The sequence below is a fragment of the Apodemus sylvaticus genome, chromosome 3, assembly GCF_947179515.1.
Source record: "Apodemus sylvaticus chromosome 3, mApoSyl1.1, whole genome shotgun sequence".
Lineage (NCBI taxonomy): Eukaryota > Metazoa > Chordata > Mammalia > Rodentia > Muridae > Apodemus > Apodemus sylvaticus.
In genome coordinates this window covers 147714121-147730164 of record NC_067474.1, presented here as the reverse complement: position 1 = coordinate 147730164, position 16044 = coordinate 147714121, and the positions used below count along the sequence as shown (strand labels likewise).

General features: G+C 49.8%; 1 protein-coding gene across 1 annotated transcript; it reads left to right on the top strand.

Annotated features, from left to right (window-relative positions):
* Nucleotides 1-541: 541 nt before the first annotated feature.
* Nucleotides 542-16044, top strand: Catsper4 (cation channel sperm associated 4). The gene is made up of 11 exons (XM_052175694.1): nt 542-610; nt 712-786; nt 1209-1352; nt 6058-6159; nt 10188-10285; nt 10433-10553; nt 10744-10877; nt 13153-13331; nt 14648-14852; nt 15129-15294; nt 15994-16044. Exons 1-11 carry the CDS (start codon nt 542-544, stop codon nt 16042-16044), a joined length of 1344 nt encoding a protein of 447 aa, XP_052031654.1.

The following is a 16044-nucleotide window of genomic DNA, read 5'->3' as shown; positions in this document are numbered from 1 at the left end:
CCCCTGTGCTGGGATACTGAGCTCTGTGGTCATACAGCCGGCCTGTGTCTCTCTCCTTAGACCTTAGAGGTCAGAGCTACTCCCCTGTCCTAACTCCTGGGGGCAAGGTCCACTAAGTAGGTAAGGGAACTCATTTTTCTGAAAGGCCAGGTGGGCATCAGTGGGACATGCAGCTGGAGACCGGGCATCTCCCTTGGCTCCTCCTTCATTCAGCCTCCCCTCTAGTACCTGGATCCAGAAAGGGGACCTGTTTATTGTATTTAGACGGTATGGGAGACCAGACCTATTCCCACCAGCCTCTGACCTCTGACCCCATCCTGAAGCCCTTGGCCTAACACTTGGGTCTCTCTGTGAGGTACCTCGTGGGAGGAGCTTTTTTTTGGCTTTTTTTTTTTAAATCTTTATCTGCTTGGAATGTCTGGGTGGAACACAGAAGGTGGTAGGTAACAGCTGCCTCTGTGATCTCACCACAAGAGGGAGAGACTGCTCGCACGCAGCAAAGAGGGAGGCAGTCTCTGAAGAGACGGGGGACAGAGCAAAGATGTCTGAAAAACAAACGTGGTGGCAGCGGACAGAGAACATCATCGATGCCCCACAACTGGGCTCTAAGGTAGGGAGCCTCTTCCTGGCGCCACCACCGCCGCCAAGCTGGCATCCTGGGTTGGGTGGGGGGCGGCGGCCACACTGAAGGTCTGTCCCTCTCCTCTGCAGAAGAAAGCCTATGAGCTCATGGGCCGGCATGAGGAACAAGTGCTCATCAACCGCAGGGATGTCATAGAGAAGAAGGTGAGGAGGGAGGAAGGGAGGGAGGGAGAGGCAGGGCTAAGATCTGAGGTGACAGTCACCCCCTAGGTCTCTTCTGCTCTCTAACTGCCCTCCCTGAGGACTTTCTTTGGGAGATAATGCCCTTTGGGATGATTCTTCACAGAAACCCTTATAATGCGATAGCCATTCATCAGCAGAGACAAGCTGGCGCCACCCCATCCCCCAAGCTCCCAAAGTTCCCCAGGAGTGATCTTCGTTTTAAGGACCATTTAGGTAGTGACTACCACACAGAAAACAGCAGACAACATCACCCTCTAGGGCAAACTCCTGGGGTACACCCTCACACCCTTACCCCTTGTTCACCAGAGGAGTTAAACAGCCCTGGTAGAGGCCGCCTGTGGTGACACCTGACACCTGCCTGAAGGCCCTCCTTTTCCTTCCAGGACGCCTGGGATGTACAGGAGTTCATCACTCAAATGTATGTCAAGCAGCTGCTCCGCCACCCGGCCTTCCAGCTGCTGCTGGCCTTTCTGCTGGTGACCAACGCCATCACCATTGCCCTCCGCACCAACTCTTCTCTTGGCCAGGTGGGATGCCGGCCTCATCTGGCCCCGCGGGCTCTGACCTGGGATGCGAGGCTTTCCTCTCTGGCCGGTGGCTCTTTGTCTGTGTGTGAGCGTTGAATTGATTGTTCTTCAGAAGTCCTATGATCCAGACGCCAATGCTAGAGAGGCGGAGGCAGAGAGGGAGAGAGAGAGAGAGAGAGAGAGAGAGAGAGAGAGAGAGAGAGAGAGAGAGAGAGAGAGAGGCAGAGAGAGGCAGGTGGATCTCTTGTCCATGCAGCAGGTCCCGTGCCAGGCAGTGCAATTATGCTAAATAAAGTGTGCCATTGTTGGCCTTGCATGGGGTCTGCACTTTGAGAAAGACTCCCTGGGCTGGAGAGATGGCTCAGAGGCTAAGAATGATTACTGCTCTTCCAGAGAATCTAGTGTGAATCCCCAGAATCAGAATAAAAGCGTGGGGGGGGGGCATGGTTCAGTATATGACTGCAATCCCATGGAAAGTGGGGACAGCAGAATCCCCTAGAGATTCAGGCTAGCCAGCCTGGGGTAGTCACCAGGGCGGCGAACAGCAAGACAGACCCTGCCTCAAAGTAGGCAGAGACCAGTTCTTCTTCTTCTTCTTCTTCTTCTTCTTCTTCTTCTTCTTCTTCTTCTTCTTCTTCTTCTTCTTCTTCTTCTTCTTCTTTTAAGTTTTATGTATGTAAGTACACTGTAGCTCTCCTCAGACACAAGAAGGCATCAGATCCCATCACAGATGGTTGTGAGCCACCATGTGGGTGCTGGGAATTGAACTCAGGACCTCTGGAAGAGCAGCCAGTGCTCTTAACCACTGAGCCATCTTTCCAAAACCCAGTGAACAGTTCTTATATTGTTCTCTGATCGCCACATACACACTGAGGAGGGTGTGCATCCACATACACACAAACATATACACACACAGGAACACACACACACACAGGCACATATACACAGGGATCCAGAGACACACATACAAACAGGAACACACACATAGGGACATACGCAGGTAGGCACACATACAGGTGTGCGCACACACATGCAGGCACACACACAGGCACTTATACACAGGTACATACACATATAGGGGGCACACACACAGTGACACAGACAGGCGCATACATACACAGGGACACACACTCGGACACAGAGAGGAAGAGGAGAGAGAAAAGAATCAGGAGAGAATTCATCATGTGTATGTCCAATTAGAGAGCCCAGGCTTGCTTCCAACCCCCTGTGTCTTCCAGGCTGCCCTCAAACTCAAAACTACTTTAGCTTTGCAAGTGCTGACATTATACTTGGGCACCACGACACTTGATAGATTTCTTGTTTTATTTTAGCTTTTATTTGTCTCCTTGGTTTGAGACAGAATCTTACTATGTGGCCCAGCCTGGTCTCAAAGTTATGACTCTCCTGTCTCAGGCACTTGAGTGCTGGGATTTCAGATATATGCCACCATGCCCGATGGGCATTTATTTATTTTTTTCATTTGTTCTTTAGACAGAGCTTCATATAGCCCAAGATGCCTTCATATATATGTATATGTGTGTGTGCATATTTATGTATATATGTATATATATAATCTGAGGACAGATTTGAAAACCTGCAGCTTCCTCCTAAGTTCTGGGAATCCAGATGTGAGTCACCACACCTGGCAGTTTTAATTTCTTATGAGTTGTATACATATATGCTGTTTAAATTTAGTATGTCTAGGGAGGCAGTGACAGATGATTTCAGAAAGGCTCTCAGTGGACAGATCACATATGGTCTTTATGGCGAGGGAGAGAAGTTTGTATCCAGGAAAAGATTTAAGCAGCACTGAAGTGAAATGAGATTTAGAATTGAATTGAACTGAATTTTAGAAAATGTACTGGCTGGGGCTGGAGAGATGGCCTAGTGGTTAGAGCACTTGCTGCTCTTGGTTTCTGGGGCATTCATTAACCAGCTTACAATTGCCTATAACCCAAGGTCTAGGCCTCTTTTGGTCTCCAAGGGCATCTGCATGTGTGTGGTGTGCATACAAACTACACACTTTTTAAAAGAAAAGAGTCTTGTAAAAGACCCAGGTTGCCACAGAAGAGGGCCAAGAGTGAAAGAAGATGAACTAAGATGGGTGAGAGATGTCCAGGGGAAAGATCCTGTGACCTGCACCAGGACGATGGCGGTGGGTGAGAGGAGCACCATGCCCGTGGCCTCTTCTGCCTGCTCTTCGTGGTGCTCAGCCTGAGCCCATGCTAGGCTAGCATTACACCACCAGCCCCAAGGCCACGGGCTTCCCTGATAGACTGCATTGCTAGTTATGTTTAGTGAGCCTTTACTACGTGCCACCTTGTTACCACATACCATCGTTTTGTGCAGGTACACAAAGGAACTGCAGCGAGTTGAGTTTGTGGCCGGAGCAACAGTACAGGGCTGGTGCTTATGGGGACAGCTCAAGAGGAGCAGATAGGCTGGGGTGCGCAGGGCTGGGGATGGACGTTGAGAGCTGCCGGTATCAGGGGAGGAGGAGGCAAGGCTGAGTGGAGATAGTATGTGGAGTGTGAGGGCGGGAGAGCGCCGAGACAGGTTCCTCATACGAGGAAAGCTGACTGAGGGACCAATAGTGGCAAATAGTGAGCTCAGGGGACTCACAGCCAAGAGGGCAGCCAACAGGGCTGGCTGGTGAGGAGCAGGCCTGGTGAAGACCACAGGTATTCCCCAGAGTTAGCGCCCCTGGCACCCCCAGAACTGGCTCTCAGGGAGGCAGCAACTCACTTAGGAAGCTTACACAGCAAAGACTGTGGAAGTCCACGCAGAAGCCATTGTTGGGTTATGAAATGAATTCAGACTGCAGATGCCAGCATCTGATAGTGAACAGGGCTGGGAGATAAAAGGAGAGAGGGAGAGAGGGAGAGAGAGAGGGAGACGGAGAGAGGGAGGGGAGCAACATTACATTTTTTTTCCTCTGTGTGTGTGTGTGTATGTGTGTGTGTGTGTGTGCACCATGACAAAAGTGTGGATGTCAAAGGACAACTTTGCAGGAGTTGGTTGTCTCCTTCCACTGTGGGATCCGACTAAAGTTGTGAGGCATGCCGGCACACTCCTTCGGCCACTGAGTCATCTTGCCAGTCCCTGAAGATCATTTTGTAAAATGTTTGTTTGTTTGTTTTTTGGATTTGGTTTTTTCGAGACAGGGTTTCTCTGTATACAGCCCTGGCTGTCCTGGAACTCACTCTGTAGACCAGGCTGACCTTGAACTCAGAAATCCGCCTGCCTCTGCCTCCCAGAGTGCTGGGATTACAGGTGTGCGCCACCACCACCTGGCTTGTAAAATGTTAAAAACAGCTATTATGGGTCTCAGTCAAAACTGTTGGAACTGGGGCTGAGGATGGAGTTCAGTTGGTAAATCAGAGATTCAAGGTCATCCTTGGCCAGCCTAGGCTACAGGAGATTGTCTCAGATAATACAGTAAAGCAGGGAAAAATAAAATACAATAAAGCCTGAAACCCTACCTTTGAGTTCGTGACTATGAAGGTCAGTTCCTAGAAGCCTGTAGGTCCAATAACAGTAAATGTGAACGGTAAGAGGCCCACATGAGGGGCAGGGAATCTGTGGGCTGCTGGGGTGCAGAAATAGAGGGTGAGGTGCTTGGTTTGCTGGGGTTAACTCTGGACTGGGAGTTGTTTGTGGGGGAGGTTAGGTTACAGCTATGAGAAAGCAGAAAGACCAAGATTTAAGTTGGACAGGAGTGAATTTGGTTTGGGCAGACCCTAGCTATCCATCCACTGAATAGACACCCAAAATACATGTCCTAGGTCTACAGTGGGGTGGACGCCTCAGACTTGACCCAGAGAACTTGAGATGCTGGAATCAGTAGGGGTTGCAAGGACCAGACTAGCGGAGAAGTTCCCTGCATCCAATTTGGGGGTCCTGCAGCTCCTGGGGGCCCTGCAGCTCCTGGAGGCCCTGCAGCTCCTGGGGGCCCTGCAGCTCCTGGTGGTCCTGCAGCTCCTGGAGGTCCTGCAGTTCCTGGGGGCCCTGCAGCTCCTGGGGGTCCTGCAGCTCGTGGGGGTCCTGCAGCTCCTGGGGGCCCTGCAGCTCCTGGGGGTCCTGCAGCTCCTGGAGGTCCTGCAGCTCGTGGGGGCCCTGCAGCTCCTGGGGGCCCTGCAGTTCCTGGGGGCCCTGCAGCTCCTGGGGGCCCTGCAGCTCCTGGGGGCCCTGCAGCTCGTGGGGGCCCTGCAGCTCCTGGGGGCCCTGCAGCACCTGGGGGCCCTGCAGCTCCTGGGGGCCCTGCAGCACCTGGGGGCCCTGCAGCTCCTGGGGGCCCTGCAGCTCCTGGGGGCCCTGCAGCTCCTGGGGGCCATGCCTTTCTCTTTAAGTCCCAGAGTCTGCTTGGCCCTCTTTACACTTCCCTTTCCCAAATAGTCTGCTCTAGAGGTTAGGGGTGAAGGCCTGCTGGCTGTGTGCATCTGGGCTCCTAATTCTCCTTCTGTGAGATGCGACAGAAAAGGAACCGACTTTCCAAAACAGTATTGACAGTCACATGACGCAGTGTTGGTACTGCCTGACTTTTGTGCAGAAAGTGACCCCTAAAGGAAGCCATAGAGATATTGAGGAGAAAGAGTAGCTGGGGTACTCTACGCCCCCCACACACACACAACACACACCCTCTCTCCAGCCTGGCGCGAGTCCGGCTCACTGACACCTCATGTCCTTTTCTCTGTCTTCCATGTAGAAACACTACGAGTTATTCTCAACCATAGATGACATTGTGTTGACAATCCTTATCTGTGAGGTTCTCCTTGGCTGGCTGAATGGATTCTGGATTTTCTGGAAGGTGAGCTCTGGGAATCCCTGGCATTGCCCTCCTGTCCTGTCCTCATCCCTCCATTGCTGTCTGCACTACATCGAGCCTTTGCCCTGCAAAGTAAAAGGTTTGTATGGAGAAGAGGGTGTATCAGTGAGTGAATGAGTGTGTCCCCCCGCGCGCGCATGCGCACGCGCATGTGTGTGTGTATGTGTGTGTGTGTGTGTGTGTGTGTGTGTGTGTGTGTAGCAGCATATGAGCTGTTCGGGAAATGCCCCCTCCATGCGTTGCAACCCCTGCTCCTGCCTTCCCAGCTCTGTCTACAAACCCAACCAGGTTTCTATATCTGGCAGATGGAATTGAGGGATCAAGAATATCTACCTTCATTTACATGGATTTGGATTAGTACTCTATAAATGTCTTCTGTAACTGAGGTCATTTGTTTTTTGTTTTTTGTTTTGTTTTTTTTTTTAAGATTTATTTATTATATGTAAGTACACTGTAACTGTCTTCAGACACACCAGAAGAGGGCATCAGATCCCATTACAGATGGTTGTGAGCCACCATGTGGGTGCTGGGATTTGAACTCAATGATGTTTGGAAGAGCAGTTGGTGCTCTTAGCTGCTGAGCCATCTCTCCAGCCTGGTCATTTGTATTTTAAACTTTATGGGTTCTAGTCCCCATTGCGACAATTCACCTCTGTCAGGTGGCACAAATCCGCACCAGCCAGAACATGGATGCAAGGGAGTGGTTATATTTCAGAAAAGCTCTTTCTCCCCTAGGTGTGTTGATAAAGTGTTTGTTTGTTGTTTGTTTGAGAGTCTCACTATGTTGCCCAGGCTGACCCCAAACTCCTGAGCTCTAATTAACTGGGACTATTGGGATTGACTCTAGTCCAGTAAGACATCATTTGTGCCAAGCACAGTAATGAACACTTAACAGTCCCGCCAGTCAGGAGGCTGAGATAAAAGGGTCATGAGTTCAAGGCCTGCCTGCCTGCCTAAGGAATGGAGCACTGTCTCCAGCAGACAGTCGGAGCACTGTGTGTGATCACTGCAGTTTGAGTTTCATATAAGTCTTACGTTTCCCAAGCCAGCCTGTTTCTTTCCCCCTCTTCCCTTGCTTTAAAAACCACAAACTGACTCCTTAGGATGTCTTCAGGAAGGCTCTTCCAGGCTAGGCCTGTGCCTCTCTGAGTCTCCTTCCAAGTTTTTCTCTGGTAGAGATAAAGTATATTCTCTATCTGCCTTTCTCAAAAGCATCTGGGAGCCCATCAAGAATCGGGGAGCCCAGCAGGGCAAAAATTTGTATCCTCAGAAAATGGATCAAGATAGGGGATGCTGCAGGAGCTTAATTCTGGGTGGATTTGTTGCCCAGCCAGCACAGCTGGGCTCGTGTTTTGACTCCTAGTGCTGAGAACTGAACCAAGGCTCTCACACTTGCCAGATGTCTCGGTCAGTGTTCTATTGCAGTGAAGAGACACCATGACCACGGCTCTTATAAAAGAAAGCTTTGACTGGGACTGCCTTTCAGTTTCAGGGGGTTGGGTCATTATCATCAGGACAGGAGGCATGGCGGCAGGCAGGCAGGCAATGGGCTGAAGCAGTAGCTAAGAGTTTTACATCCATCCACAGGCAGTAGACAGAGAGGGAGAAGGAGAGAAAGTAGGGGGTGGGGGAAGAGGGAGAGGGAGAGAGACTGAGCCTGTCATCAGCTTTTAAAATATTAAAGTCCAGGGGTCTGGAGAGATGGCTCAGCGGTTAAGAGCACTGACTGTTCTTCCGGAGGTCCTGAGTTCAATTCCCAGGAACCACATGGCAGCTCACAACCATCTGTAATGCAATCCAATTCTCTCTTCTGGTGTGTCTGAAGATAGCTATAGTGTACTCATATACATAAAATAAACACATCTAAAAACAAACAAACAACAAACAAAAGAAACAACATGTTAAAGCCCATGTCCAGTGACACGTCTCCTCCAACAAGGCCATATCTACTCAAGCCTTCAAGCACATTAGCCTGTGGGGCTGTTCTCATTCAAACCTCCACACTAGGCTTCTTTCTTTCTTTCTTTTTTTCTTTCTTTTTTTTCCGAGACAGGGTTTCTCTGTGTAGCCCTGGCTGTCCTGGAACTCACTCTGTAGACCAGGCTGGCCTCGAACTCAGAAATCCGCCTGCCTCTGCCTCCCAAGTGCTGGGACTACAGGCGTGCGCCACCACTGCCCGGCTAAAAAACTACTTTTAATGATGGTTCTTAAATGCTTTACCCTCCCTTGTAACCCACCACCCACCAGAGGTAGTGGAAAACAAAGGATATGGGGGAAGTGGACCTGTTTAGAAATGGTTCTTTGGAGCAACTCCCATCTGCGTTGTGAGGAAATCAGCAGTTCAGTTCACAGGTCCACGGCGACAGTTCATTCCACTCACAAATACTTCATGAATATATCAGCAGTCCAGTTCGGTAGTGTTGGGACAGCAGCAGCGTTGGCATGACCTAGCAGGACCAGCCAGGCCTTAGCGTGAGTCAACAGGAAGATTTAAACCAGCGGGGATGCCAAGAGAGTTCTTGGCTGTGCCTCTCTCAGGGAAGCAAAGATCAAGGAAGACAGGAGACCAACACATGTCCCACAGCTAGCTCTGTGAGAAGCCAAGCTCCACCTCGGTCACTGTCCCTCAGCATCCTTTCATACTCTCTCCAAACATCACGTGTCCGACGAGGGTCTTGCCTCACCACGTGTCCTGCCTCAGCAAGAAGTGAATCTGTCTTAGCTGACATTACTCTGCCAATCGGCCCAAATCTCCAGAAGCAGCAAGAAGGCACAGCCCACCACCAGAAGTGTTAAGCATCCTTTTACGTGCTTGCTTTAGCACAACATCCTTTCACAGCGAAACACTCTTTCACGTGTTTGCCCCAGCAAACACCATCCGACACAACTGACTCTCCAAAGAACCCTTACCCACTTCACTGCCCGACCCCCCACCTTAGTCTCCTGAGTGGCTGGGGTTACAGGCGTTGATTCTACAGAGGAGCAGGCCTGTGTCCCCTGAATGCGTGGTATGTGGCACAGACTGCAGTCGTGAGAGACAGACTTGTATCTATTGGATTGCCTCCCAAATTTAAGGACATCCTCCATTAAAATACAGGGTTAATTAGTTTGTTGTTGTTGTTGGTTGGTTGTGTTTTTTTTTTTTTTTTAATTTTCTTCAGACACACAGTAGCCAAAACTTTATTGAAAAGCATGTGGAGTTCTGGATCCACACCAACCCCTCAACCTGTTGTCTTCGATCTCCTCCTTAGGTAATCTTCTTATAGCCCATTTATCTGCTCAGTGGCTGGGTTATAATCCTAGGCAAATAGGCATGTATTTTTAGAGCTTCCTTTTCTGACTGTAGCCTTTGGTGAACAGTGCTTTGTATTAAGTTGCTGGTGCCTATGGGGATGGGATGGGTCCTAGAAGTCTGCCTCTAATATTAGTGCATGATAGATGTACAATCGCTTCTTCTGTCACCCTCTCACTGCTTGCCCCGTTAGTTGTTTTCTATTTATTTATTTATTTATTTATTTATTTATTTATCTATTTATTTATAGATAGTCTCACTATGTAGCACTGCCTGGCCTGGAACTTCGTCTGTGGAACAACCTGGTCTCAAACTCACAAGAGATCTAATTGCTTCTGCCTCCTGACCGATGCAGCTACACTTTAATTGGATTATAGTATATGTTACACATCACACTAAGGCAGGAGCTTCAGGGAGTTTTCAAGTCACCTAACTGTAGGTCAAGTCACTGGCTACAGGAGCTAGCCTGTGTGTGTGTGTGTGTGTGGTGTGTTCACTGTGAGTATCTGAGAATGGCTGTAGACATAGGTGTAGGGCTGTGATTCTGTGTGTTTGCAGCATGTTAGGACAACAGTAGGGTGACAGCCACGAGATGGTGGCTGTCTAGCTTTGTTCTTAGAGGAATGTTGACTCTCCCATTCTTGGGGTGTGGTAGTGCAGACAGGATGCTCACACGGGCTGGGCTTGATAGACCCTTATGGGCTGCTCTCCTATTTAGGATGGCTGGAATATCCTCAACTTTGCAATTGTCTTTATCTTGTTCATGGGGTTCTTCGTAAAACAACTCAACATAATTGCCATCACTTACCCTCTCAGGTGAGTGGGGAGCCCTGAAGGTAAGAGGGGCATCTGTCTGGCTCCCAGGAAGGAGAAGAGAAATTGTTAATGTTGGTGGGAGGGAGGCACCAAGGAGGGCGCAGTCTGGGAAGGGTCGAGGTATCCCTGAGAGGCGCTTCCCCACAGGGTGCTTCGGCTGGTCCACGTGTGCATGGCTGTGGAGCCCCTGGCCAGAATCATCAAGGTCATCCTGCAGTCGATGCCGGACTTGGCCAACGTCATGGCCCTCATCCTCTTCTTCATGCTGGTGAGTGTCTCCCAACCCCAGCCTGTCTCCTCTGAATATGGCCGGTAGGGCAGTGCGGAGGGACGGGTGACCAGAGAAGCAAAGCACTTGAGTCCAAATCCTTTGCCATATTTGCTTGCATCCATTTGCCAGTCTTGCCAAGCTCCAAGGCTGCTGGGTGAGATTGGGGTGGGTTCTGTCTCTCTGACAGGTGTTCTCTGTGTTTGGGGTCACGCTCTTTGGTGCATTTGTGCCCAAGCATTTCCAGAACATGGGGGTTGCCTTGTACACGCTCTTCATCTGCATCACCCAGGATGGCTGGCTGGATATCTACTCTGACTTCCAGTGAGTACAGCTCACTGGGACTCTCTTGAGCTCCATCTCCCCCTGGCTAGGGCAGAGCTGGAGTTCCTGCAACAGGGAAACAATGAGAGGGGGCTCCTGGGAAATGATGAGAGGGGGCTCCTGGGAAATGATGAGAGGGGGCTCCTGGGAAATGATGAGAGGGGGCTCCTGGGAAATGATGAGAGGGGGCTCCTGGGAAATGAGAGGGGGCTCCTGGGAAATGAGAGGGGGCTCCTGGGAAATTATAATAGGGGGCTCCTGGGACTTCATGAAGTTGGTCTTACAGGCAGTAAATACCCAAGGAAATCATGGGGCAGGACCTTTGACTTTGTGATACTTGAACCTTATTGCCATAGAAGCTTCACACATTCCTAGGACCTCCTGACCCTGTTCATGGAGACTTCAGCTATGCAACATAGCTGTGTGGCTCAGCCTCTGGCCAGGACGCAGGTCTGTGGTTGTACCTGAGGTTACTAGGAGGTCTCCAGCTTGCAGAGCAGGACAAACCACCTAGACTCCTGGGAAGTTTGGGTTTAATCTATTCAGGCTCAGACCTGCTCCCCGAGGACATCTTTGTGTTCTATTCTTTGCTTCTTCTCTGTCAAGTCCAAGTCCAGTTTCAATCCATCCCACTCCCTGCTGTGAAGTAGAAGCCAAGTTGGGTTTCTGCAGTCGTGGTTCATCCAGACACAGGGAGCAGAATTCCCTGCATTCAGGAAGCAGAGACGGGTGAAAGAGGAGTTCAAGTTGATTGTTGGCTATAATTAACAAGACTTGCTTCAAAAAAGGAGAAAAGGGAAGGGGTCGGGGGAGAGGCGTGCTGGAGCAGAGTTTAGCAGTAGAGTGTTTGCCCAGCTTGGGTTCAATCCCCAGAACCAAACAAAGCAAGATTGGTGACATTTACCTGTATGGCACAGTCTGAAGCCAGCTTGGGCTAACATGAGTACCAGTCTAAAAACTATCAACAAAACAAAAAAGTTGGCAGAGTGGCACACAACTTTAGTCCCAGCACTCAGCAGGCAAAGGCAGAAGGATCTCTGAAAGAACTCGGCCAGCCTGGTCTATATAGCCCATTTCAGGCTAACAAGAGTTACATGTTAAGACCTTGTCTCAAGACAGACAGACAGACAGACACACACACACACACACATCACCAAACCAAAACCAACAACAACAAAAGGTAGGACACTAAGGCCCAGAGCACAATTGCTTGGTGGCTTTTGCTTTTAGTCCCAGCACTGGGAAGGGAGAGGCAGTGTGATCTCTATTGGTGGCCAGACAGGTCTATGTGGACTTCACAGTGGAGTTGCATTGGATTTTTGAGCCTTGTCCCTTGCACTGGCCCTGTGATATCCAAGAAATAATTCCACTGTTGGCCTCAAATTTGTATCGATATTCCTGCCTTGGTCTCTTTTTGGTTTTTTTCAAGACAGGGTTTCTCTGTGTAGCCCTGGCTGTCCTGGAACTCACTCTGTAGACCAGGATGGCCTTGAACTCAGAAATCTGCCTGCCTCTGCCTCCCAAGTGCTGGGATTACAGGCGTGTGCCAGCACTGCCCAGCTCTGCCTTGGTCTCTTAAATGCTGAGGTTACAGATGTGAGCTACCAAGACCAGCTTGTTTATTTATGTATTTGTTTACCTTATGGTCCCAGCTGGCAAGCATGCTAGGCCAGCCTTCTGCTACGGAGCCATATCTCTAACGCCTAGCTTTTAAAAGTCGGAGGGGTTTGTTTTATCTGTTTTGTTTTTAAACGCATCTAGCATTGCCCAGGATAGTCCTGAATGCCGGCTCTTCCTCCTCTCGCTTTCCAAATGCTAACCTTACAGACACACGACCCCGTGCAGGGCTTCATGCGTACTCTAACAACCAGGTTTCATTTCCAGTTTTTGTTTTGTTTTCTTTTGGTTTTGAGACAGGTGCCCAGACTAGCTTTGAACTTCTGTTCTCCTATCTCTACTTCCTGAGAGCTGGGCTTTATTACGTATCTGATCCTCTGTTTAATCATTCGTAATGAGATAGTACAATACAGTATTGGCTACGTCGTAGGGTGGCATAAGGATCAGTCTAGAGAGATCTGTAGAACTCTCCCAGAATGCAGCTCAGCACAGAGCATTTCTATTTACAGTGGATGTAAGTGTGGCTGTGCCTTGTATAACTGAAGCTTGTCCTTGACATACAAAAAAGTGCTGACAGCTGGTGTGAGAGCTGGCCCTAACTCTCTGAGGCACAGAGGGCCAGGGAAATGATGATGGAGCCCCTGACCGCCATTCCCAGGATGGAAGACAGAGAGTATGCGATGGAGGTCGGGGGCGCCATCTACTTCGCTATCTTTATCACCCTCGGTGCCTTCATTGGTCTCAACTTGTTTGTCGTCGTGGTAACCACAAATCTGGAACAAATGATGAAGACCAGCGAGGAGGAGGGGAATCTGCACATAACTTTTAATGAGGTGAGCTGGGGGTGTGGTTACACACGCCTTTAATCCTAGCGCTTGGAAGGTCTAGACAGTTGGATCTCTATGAGTTCGAGGCCAACCTCGGCTCCAAAGGGAGTTCCAGGACAGCTCGGGGGAAATCCTGTCTCAAAACAAGAAACTTTTAGTGAGATGTGTGGGATGGGGAGGACACGAGGGAGGAGAGTGTGTGCCCTAAGACCAAGACCTGGAGGCAAGACCCCACATTTGTAATGTCTGCTCTGTGACTGAGGCTCTTGGAGGCTGGGTGTACATTCTTAGATGTGCCATAATTGAGGCTGAGCATGGGGTGATATTGGGACTTTTACCCAACTGCATCTGAAGTTCCTCTCGATGATGGACATGGTCACAATCCTCACTTGCCAGCACTCTCATGAGAATCTCAGAGGATCTGATGAGGGCTCATAAGTAAGAACCTGACAAGCATACTGGAGAGACGGCTCTGTGACTAAGAGCACTTGCTGCTCTTGTTGACATCCAGGGTTCAGGTCCCTCTCACACGGCTACCCACAATTGTTTGTAACTCTAGTTCCAGGGGATCCCTCGCAGCTGCCTTCTGGTCTCCACAGGCATTACATGTATATGGTGCCTTTACTTCCATATAGCAGGCAAGACGTTCATACACATTAAAGAAAGTAAATACTTGCCTTTAATCCCTGCAGAGGCAGGTGGATCTCTTCATTGGAGGTTAGCTTGGTCTACAGAGTGAGTTCTGGCCAGGGCTACAGACACACAAACACACACACACACATGCATGCACACACATGCACATGCACGCACGCACACAAAGAAAGAAGGAAGGAAGGAAGGAAGGAAGGAAGGAAAGAAAGAAAGAAAAAGAAAGAAGGAAATAAAAAAGAACTTGATAGTTAGAAAAGAGACTAACTAAACGTTAGCTACACAGAATTCACTTGGCAGAATTTCTATAAGGTAGAGTGGAAATGGTCTTTGGAAAGGTTAGAGGACTGTGACCACCATCACTTCAGAGCAGGTAGGACTTTAGAGGTTTGCTGGAACAAGAATTTCCAGAGGTAAGAAAGGGGCTTATGTGCTTGAAATTGAATTACCATGACAAGCTAGGGAGGCTAACACTGACTGGATCGAAGGACTGGGCCCAGTATCAGACTGTTTGCCTAGCTTGCTGGAGGCCCTGGGTTCCGTGCCTAGCATGCACAGATTAAAATGTTATCATACCAAATAAAGTTAGAGGCGGCACGTCCTAAGAGATGTATCCTCCCTGAAGCCCCAGGACCCTGGGCTAGCTGTCTCCCTCCGTGTACTGTCCCCAGGCAGAAGAAGAGGAAGAGGACTGGAGTGACGAGCTGCCACTGGTGCACTGTAAAGACGCCCGCAAGGAGACTTCCACCGTCCCCAAGGAGCCACTGGTTGGGGGACCCCTGTGTAACCTCTCAGAAAAAACCTGCGATAACTTCTGCTTGGTGCTTGAAGCAATACAGGAGAACTTGCTGGAATACAAAGAGATCCGAGAGGAGCTCAACAGGTAGGGATGGTCCTGGGGAGTCTGAACTGGGCCCCGCCTCAAGCTCATTTGCAGAGAAGCCTGCCCAGGGTTCATACCTCCCAGCTCAGGAGTGGGCACCCTGACCTTCGGGTCGTTCTTGTCTGCTGGGAGGGGCCAACACGGTCTGGGTCTCCTGGAAGGATGTTTCAAAGGCCGGTAGAAGTAGTTAGTGGGGAGGGGAAAGAGGTTGCACACCAGGGAAGAGATGGAAAGGCTTCAATACCACCAACAAACACGGCATCTCTTCTCCCCCAGGATAGTGGAGGAGGTGCGTTCCATCCGTTTCAACCAGGAGCAGGAGGATATGATAATGCACAAACATACCTCCAAAAGCCTGACCCTCCTAAGCGAGTCCTCCCCGGAAATTCGTGACAAGGTGAACAAGCAAGACTTGATCGCTGCGCTGGCCAGCAGGGAAAAGGTGCGTGTTCCTTTCCCTAGCTAATCGACTCCCCTAGCCCCCCCCCCCACACACACATACCACACACACACCAACAACCTCCAGGCATATAGCTAAGGTTTCCTTCCTTTTCCTGTAGACCCACTAAAATCCCCACTCATCTTAGCTGGTATCACTCAATCTGGTCAAATCTCACCATTTCCCTCTCAGAGAAGCCCTGTCTCCTCCCATCAGGCTCTGCCCTAAAAGTCCAGTCCATGTTTTCCCCCACCCTCAGCACCCACAAATTTATTCTTGAGTGGCTTCTGTGTGTGTATGTCTGTGTCTGTGTGTACCTCTGTGTGTGTGTTTGTGTCTGTGTTCCTGTGTATCTATGTGTTTATATGTCTTGTCTGTGTGTGTGTGTGTCTATGTGTTTCTGGTATGTTGGTGCATGTGGGTCTGTCTGGGTTTCTGTGTCAGTGTCTGTGTGTTTCTGTGTCTCTGTGTCTGTGTGTGTTTGTGTGTGTCGCTGTGTGTATGTCTGTGTCTGTGCCTCCTATCTCATGGGACTTAAGTAGACTGAAGAATCTTGGGGATGCCTGAGCTCTCCAGGTTAGAGTGGGCACTAAACATGCTAGAGTTACCCGGATGGAGCAGCTGTTGAGGCAAGAGGAGGGAAGAGGAGTAGGCGTTCCCATTCAGGTAAACAGAATGACAGAAAGATCTCTCGGTTTGCAGGTGTACGAATCTAACATAAACTTGGTCAGCATACACAAGTTCAGCCACTGA

What these genes read in the sequence shown, in the direction of transcription:
- Catsper4 (XM_052175694.1), top strand. Translation starts at nt 542, where the DNA reads ATGTCTGAAAAACAAACGTGGTGGCAGCGGACAGAGAACATCATCGAT. An exon ending in GGGATGTCATAGAGAAGAAG is followed by an intron (nt 787 to 1,208) that starts GTGAGGAGGGAG and finishes TTTTCCTTCCAG; the next exon opens with GACGCCTGGGATGTACAGGA. An exon ending in CATAACTTTTAATGAGGTGA is followed by an intron (nt 13,332 to 14,647) that starts GCTGGGGGTGTG and finishes CCCAGGCAGAAG; the next exon opens with AAGAGGAAGAGGACTGGAGT.